Source organism: Megalops cyprinoides, chromosome 2 (genome assembly GCF_013368585.1).
Source record: "Megalops cyprinoides isolate fMegCyp1 chromosome 2, fMegCyp1.pri, whole genome shotgun sequence".
Taxonomy (NCBI): domain Eukaryota; kingdom Metazoa; phylum Chordata; class Actinopteri; order Elopiformes; family Megalopidae; genus Megalops; species Megalops cyprinoides.
Genome location: NC_050584.1, coordinates 69,322,145 through 69,329,644, shown reverse-complemented (window position 1 = coordinate 69,329,644; position 7,500 = coordinate 69,322,145). Strand labels below are relative to the sequence as shown.

The 7,500-nt window shown below is 56.0% G+C and overlaps 1 protein-coding gene across 2 annotated transcripts in view; it reads right to left on the bottom strand.

Annotated features, from left to right (window-relative positions):
* The window catches only part of boc (BOC cell adhesion associated, oncogene regulated), a 31,221-nt gene that overhangs the window by 3,652 nt on the left and 20,069 nt on the right, over positions 1 to 7,500 (bottom strand). For both annotated transcript variants that reach the window (XM_036522797.1, XM_036522798.1), the window contains exons 4-13: positions 4,800 to 4,946; positions 4,536 to 4,679; positions 3,842 to 4,135; positions 2,546 to 2,818; positions 1,889 to 2,145; positions 1,497 to 1,662; positions 1,243 to 1,314; positions 775 to 984; positions 470 to 651; positions 166 to 268 (exon numbers count right to left, since the gene is read on the bottom strand). In XM_036522797.1, coding sequence (XP_036378690.1) covers positions 166 to 268; positions 470 to 651; positions 775 to 984; positions 1,243 to 1,314; positions 1,497 to 1,662; positions 1,889 to 2,145; positions 2,546 to 2,818; positions 3,842 to 4,135; positions 4,536 to 4,679; positions 4,800 to 4,946 — 1,848 coding nt within the window. The remainder of the gene's footprint in view (positions 1 to 165; positions 269 to 469; positions 652 to 774; positions 985 to 1,242; positions 1,315 to 1,496; positions 1,663 to 1,888; positions 2,146 to 2,545; positions 2,819 to 3,841; positions 4,136 to 4,535; positions 4,680 to 4,799; positions 4,947 to 7,500) is intronic.

Sequence of the window (7,500 nt, the reverse complement as noted above, 5' to 3'; positions counted from 1 at the left end):
CACACACACAGACACAGAGAGACACACACACACACACACACACAGACAGACACAGACACACACAGACACAGACACAGAGACAGACACAGACACACACAGACACAGACACAGACACAGACACAGACACAGACACACACACACACACACACACACACAGATACTCACCCTCCACCACGTCCTTCTTGTAGTCGCTGTCGTTGTCGCTGTCAGTGGGTCGGTAGAAGATGTAGAATCCATAGATGGGTGTGTTATTATTCACAGGTGTGTACTGAGGAGAGAGAGAGATCTTAGTACACATGCACACACTCCCTCACACACACACACACACGCACACACACGCGCGCACACACACAGACGCACGCACACACAGACGCACGCACACACACACACACACACACACACGCACACACATGCACGCGCGCACACACACACACACACACACACACACACGCTCTCCTCTCAGCCTCACCGTCCACTTGAGGATGACGGTGGTCTCGTTGATGGCCTCATTGTAGGTGATGTAGGGGCCGTTGACGGGACGCTCGGGGTTGCGGTGGCCGCTGCCCACCACGGTGTAGGCCTTGGAGGGGGCGCTGGGGGGGCTCTCCCCCAGCACATTCACCGCTCGCACCCGGAATTTGTAGGACGTTCCTGCGGGGGGCAACGGTGACCAATCAGCTGCAAGCTTCGCTGGCGCTCTCGATGAGCGGAATCTCAGGGATGATGATGAGGGTGGTGGCCATGGTTACGGTGTGGATGAAGGCAGACACTCACCCTTCTCCAAGCCGGTGATCTCCACCGACAGGCGTGAGGGTGGGATGTTTGCCACGGCTACAGTCCAGTCCCCGCCCCCTTTTCCCAGCTTCCTCAGCTCTACCCGGAAGGACTGGATGGGAAAGCCTCTGTTCCCCCGCGGAATCCACGTCACATACGCCGATGTCTCCGTCGCCGTGGAGACGGTGGGCCGGTCTGGGGCCTCGGGGGCTGGGGACGCACACACACACACACACACACACACACACAGCGACAGCGTGAGTGCGGTGACCGCCGCAGGGAGAGTATCACACAACGGACAGCACATGCACAGACTGCACTTACTGTGAGCTCATCCTGCCGCTGAGTCACAGAGAGAGAGAGAGAGGCGGAGTTAGTAACCAGGACGGAGAGGTTAAAGGTCACTATCGCTGAGAGTGGAGAGGAAAGGAAAGACAGGGAGGTGAGGCTCCCCAAGGCAGGACTCACGGGAGAGGCGAGGCGACTCCACAGGGGGAGTTTTGGGCTCATTCTGTCCTCCAGGACCCTGAGACTTGCGCCCTGCAGCAGACAGAGAGGCCTTTAATACACACACACACACACACGCACACACACACACATACACACACACGCACACGCACACGCACACACACACACACTCTCTCACACACACACACACACACACACCCTCACATATACACACACACACGTGCACAGAGACACACACACGCACACACAGATACCTTTGCCGGTTCTGAAGGTGACCATAGCAGGCTGGCCCAGCCCAGCACAGTTCTTGGCCGCCATCTCCACCTCGTAGAGGCTGGCAGGTTCCAGTTTGGCCAGAGTCAGTGTGTGGAGAGATCCAGAGATACTGCTGACCGTCCACTCCTCTGAGGGGTCAGCAGCCTGCGAACAGAGCGGACAGTGTGAGAAAGCAAGTGTGTGAATACTGTGTGTAGTGTATGTGTGTGTGAGTGTGTATAGTGCGTGTATATGTGTATGAGTGAGAGTGGTGTGTGTGTGAAGAGTATTGTGAGTGTGTAAATATTGTGAGTTTGTGAGTATTGTGAGTGTGTGTGTGAGTATTGTGAGTGTGTGAGTGCATTGTGAGTGAGTGTGTGTGAGTACACACCTTTCTGTACTTGATGATGTACTCCAGCACAGGTGCACCCCCGTCATGCCGGGGTTTCCAGGTGAGCTCGTAGAAGTCGGCTCGGCCTGTGCGCGGCTGGCTGAGAATGACCGGGGCCTCAGCTGGGGAGATCGGCCCAGAGAGCCCTGAGCAGTCCTGGGGCTGCCCTGCACCCGTGGGCCCGGGCTTCTGGGCCCGGTCCCGCACGACCTTATCAGGACCGGCAGGCCGCAGGATGTCTGGAGGCGGAAGCCTCACTGAGAGAGAGAGAGAGAGACCGCAGCCAGTCAGAGAGACTGCAGCCAGTCAGAGAGAGAAACCACACCCAGTCAGAAGCAGCCAGTCAGACAGAGAAACCGCACCCAGTCAGAGAGACTGCAGCCAATCAGAGAGACCACCACCCGGAGACACCGCACCCAGTCAGAGAGAGAGAGACTGCAGCCAGTCAGAGAGACCACCACCCGGAGACACCGCACCCAGTCAGAGAGAGAGAGACTGCAGCCAGTCAGAGAGACCACCACCCAGAGACACTGCACCCGATCAGAGAGAGAGAGACCACAACCGGTCAGAGAGAGACTGCACATACTCAGAGAGACTGCACCTGATCAGAGAGAGACTAGATTGAGTAAGGGGTGAGGGAGTGGGGGGCGCGGTTACCTGCGGGCGTGGTCAGCAGGTGTGTGGCGGCCTGGGCGCTGCCCACGGCGTTCTCGGCCAGGCACTGGTAGACGCCGTCGTCCTGCGGGCCGACGCTGAGGACGCGCAGCAGGCGGGGGGAGATGCGGTGCCGCGGGGAGGGGGCCAGGCGCTCTGCATTGTGCAGCCACACCACCGAGGGCGCCGGCTTTCCGCGCGTCTGGCAGCTGAAGCGCACACTCTCCCCCCACGACACCGCCTGCTGCTGCAGCTCCACACTCACCTGCGGCGGCTCTGCCAGAGAGAGGGGGGGGGGGCGTCACACACCGTCTGAGTGAGGGAAGGAGTGCGTGTGTGTGTGTGTGTGTGAGCGTGTGTGTGTGTGAGAGTGTGTGTGTGTGTGTGTGTGTGTGTGTGTGTGTGTGTGTGTGAGAGTGTGTGTGTGTGTGTGTGTGTGTGTGTGTGAGCGTGTGTGTGTGTGTGTGAGCGTGTGTGTGTGTGTGTGTGTGAGAGTGTGTGTGTGTGTGTGTGTGTGAGAGTGTGTGTGTGAGAGTGTGTGTGTGTGTGTCCTCTGAGTAGCACAGAGAAGCTGCAGGAGCATGCAGTTGATGGTTGGCTGATTCTGGATCAGAGTCAGCAATGAAAGCTCATTATAGCAGGAGGAATCCGAGCTAATTACCACCAGCTGGCAGGAGACGGGGGAGGAGCAGAAAAAACCGCTCCAGCCTCCCCTCCATCACCTCTCCTGAACTCCGAACGTCCTTGCTTTCGAAAACATCTCTCCCTCTCTCCTCCCCGCTTCGGAAACAGCTCTCCCCCTCTCTCCTCCCCGCTTCGGAAACAGCTCTCCCTCTCTCCTCCCCGCTTCGGAAACAGCTCTCCCCCTCTCTCCTCCCCGCTTCGGAAACATCTCTCCCTCTCTCCTCCCCGCTTCGGAAACAGCTCTCCCCCTCTCTCCTCCCCGCTTCGGAAACAGCTCTCCCTCTCTCCTCCCCGCTTCGGAAACAGCTCTCCCTCTCTCCTCCCCGCTTCGGAAACATCTCTCCCTCTCTCCTCCCCGCTTCGGAAACAGCTCTCCCCCTCTCTCCTCCCCGCTTCGGAAACAGCTCTCCCTCTCTCCTCCCCGCTTCGGAAACATCTCTCCCTCTCTCCTCCCCGCTTCGAAAACATCTCTCCCCCTCTCCTGACTTTCTAAAACATCTTGCTTTTCCCACTTTATTTTTCAAAAACATCTTTCTATCTAAAATGTCTCCTCTCTCTAAAACATCTCTACCTCCTTTTTCTCCTCCTCTCGGACACCGCTCTGAGCTCACTCACCGAACACCTGCACGTCGTACAGGACGGAGGCGGAGCTGGGGACGCCCACGCCGTTGTCGGCACGGCAGGTGTAGGAGCCCGAGTCGCCCTCGGAGGCGGCGTCGATCAGCAGGTTGCTGAGCAGGAAGCGCGTGTTGTTATGGTGACGCAGGTCCAGGCCATCCTTGGCCCATGTGACCTGGGGGGCCGGGATGCCGCTGGCCACGCACTCCAGCACCAGCCTCTGGCCCTTGGTCACCATGATGGAGCGTGAGCCGGGGGGGTAGACGATCCGCACCGCCTCAGAGGTGGAGCCTGCAAGAGGAGGGGGGTCAGCCGGCACAAATCAGAAGAAAACGTCATGCACTCACGCACACACACACTCACGCACACACGCACTCATTCACACACGCACTCATTCACACACGCACTCATTCACACACGCACTCATTCACGCACACACACTCATTCACGCACACACACACTCACTCACGCACACACACACTCACTCACGCACACACACGCACTCATTCACGCACACACGCACTCATTCACACACACACACTCATTCACGCACACACGCACTCATTCACACACACACACACACACACTCATTCACGCACACACACACACGCACGCACACACGCGCACACTCACATATACGCACTCACATATACAGACGTATACCCCCCTCCCCCCCGCCTCCCTCACTCACGGCGTATGCGCAGTCGGTCTGTGGACGCGGATGTTTTGGTCTCCTGGGTGATGGGGTTGTAGGCTGCACACTTGTAGGTTCCTTCATCCTCCTGGGTGGCGTTGACGATCTGGAGGTTCCCGGACGGCATAATGAGGTAGTTCCCTGTGTGACAGAGAGGGGGCGCCGATGAGCTGCTGCATCACTTACAGGGACAAACACAAACACGCTGCCCAGAGAGGCGGGGGCCGTGAGCACACGGGGGCGGGGCTATAAGAGTCTTACCTTTGGATGTCTCCAGCCACTCCTGTTTGAAGCTGTAGCGCACCTGTGCCTTGGGCTGGCTCTCCGGCAGGTGACACTGGATCACTGCGGTGTTCCCCTCGTCCACCTCGATCTCCTGCTGGTCGTCCGTCTCAAAGTCACGCAGCTCTGTGAAAGCACACACACAGTGCACCTGAGACACGCACTGTACTCTGGGGGCCACTCTTCACTGTCCATTCAAGGGTTAAGGCTGCAGTGTGCAGCTCTCCTCTGAAGGCTGACAGTGGGTGAGTGATACGGTGCTTCTGACTGCACTGGATTATGAACGGTTGTGCTCTCTGGAACGCATCAATGACCTCTCTGAAGGAGCAGGAGGATGTCAAAGGTCAAAGGCAGCGTAGCTCAGTCTGTTTGGAGAAAGAAATTAACCTGCATTGCAGGGGCCTGTGAGTGTGTGTGTGTGAGAGAGAGTGCGAGTGTGTGTGTGAGAGCTCTGTGTGTGTGTGTGTGTGTTACTGAGTGTGCGAGAGCTCTGTGTGTGCGTGTGTGTGTGTTACTGAGTGTGTGAGAGCCCTGTGAGTGTGTGTGTGTGTGTGCGAGAGTGTGTTACTGAGTGTGCGAGAGCTCTCTGTGTGTGTGTGTGTGTGTGTGTGAGAGAGAGAGAGAGAGAAAGAGAGAGACAGAGAGAGAGAGAGAGTGGCTGCAGTGAATCAGGGCACTAAATGAAAGTATGACCCCAGCAGAGGGGGGTGGAGGGGCCTCCAGCTGCTGATGATGTCCAGACGCGCTGGGGCCCTGCCCAGACCGCCCCCCCCCCCCCCCGCCCCCCCGCCCCGGCGCCGCAGCACGGATGTCCCGGGACAGGCCCTGCTGGGGGGGGGGCAGAAACCCCGCCCGACAAACACTCACACTCCAACACTCTACTCTCTACCCTACCACACAGGCCTGAAGAGAGAGAGGGGGGGGGGGGGGGGGGGGGGGCAGGAGGAGTGTGGGGGAAGGCTGTGAGCAGGAGGAGTGTGGGGGAAGGCTGTGAGCAGGAGGAGTGTGGGGGAAGGCTGTGAGCAGGAGAGGGAAAAAGAAGAAGGATTTTTATCAGGTAGGGAGGCTTCACCACCATTCTCTAATCAGAGCCCTAAATCCGCTAACAGGGGCAGAGCTGCTCCGCTGAGGCCAAAAGAGCAATGACCTCCAATACCTGCAGTGCCAAAAATATGCCCATCTCACTGCCAAAACACAACAAAAACACACCATGGTGGGTCCAGCAGAGACCTCCTCCACAGAGAGAGAGAGAATGAGAGAGACCTTCTACACAGAGAGAGAGAGAATGAGAGAGACCTTCTACACAGAGAGAGAGAGGGAGAGAAAGAGAAGTCTCCTCCACAGAGAGAGAGAGAATGAGAGAGACCTCCACAGAGAGAGAGAGAATGAGAGAGACCTTCTACACAGAGAGAGAGAGAATGAGAGAGACCTTCTACAGAGAGAGAGAGAGAATGAGAGAGACCTTCTACACAGAGAGAGAGAGAATGAGAGAGACCTTCTACACAGAGAGAGAGAGGGAGAGAAAGAGAAGTCTCCTCCACAGAGAGAGAGAGAATGAGAGAGACCTCCACAGAGAGAGAGAGAATGAGAGAGACCTTCTACACAGAGAGAGAGAGAATGAGAGACCTTCTACAGAGAGAGAGAGAGAATGAGAGAGACCTCCACAGAGAGAGAGAATGAGAGAGACCTCCACAGAGAGAGAGAGAATGAGAGACCTTCTACAGAGAGAGAGAGAGAGAAAGAGAAGCCTCCTCCACAGAGAGAGAGAGAATGAGAGAGACCTTCTACAGAGAGAGAGAGAGAATGAGAGAGACCTTCTACAGAGAGAGAGAGAGAATGAGAGAGACCTTCTACAGAGAGAGAGAGAGAGAATGAGAGACCTACAGAGAGAGAGAGAGAATGAGAGAGACCTTCTACACAGAGAGAGAGAGAATGAGAGACCTACAGAGAGAGAGAGAGAATGAGAGAGACCTCCACAGAGAGAGAGAATGAGAGAGACCTTCTACACAGAGAGAGAGAGAATGAGAGACCTACAGAGAGAGAGAGAGAATGAGAGAGACCTTCTACACAGAGAGAGAGAGAATGAGAGAGACCTTCTACAGAGAGAGAGAGAGAATGAGAGAGACCTTCTACAGAGAGAGAGAGAGAATGAGAGAGACCTTCTACAGAGAGAGAGAGAGAGAATGAGAGACCTACAGAGAGAGAGAGAGAATGAGAGAGACCTTCTACACAGAGAGAGAGAGAATGAGAGAGACCTTCTACACAGAGAGAGAGAGGGAGAGAAAGAGAAGTCTCCTCCACAGAGAGAGAGAGAATGAGAGAGACCTCCACAGAGAGAGAGAGAATGAGAGAGACCTTCTACACAGAGAGAGAGAGAATGAGAGACCTTCTACAGAGAGAGAGAGAGAATGAGAGAGACCTCCACAGAGAGAGAGAATGAGAGAGACCTCCACAGAGAGAGAGAGAATGAGAGACCTTCTACAGAGAGAGAGAGAGAGAAAGAGAAGCCTCCTCCACAGAGAGAGAGAGAATGAGAGAGACCTTCTACAGAGAGAGAGAGAGAATGAGAGAGACCTTCTACAGAGAGAGAGAGAGAATGAGAGAGACCTTCTACAGAGAGAGAGAGAGAGAATGAGAGACCTACAGAGAGAGAGAGAGAATGAGAGAGACCTTCTACACA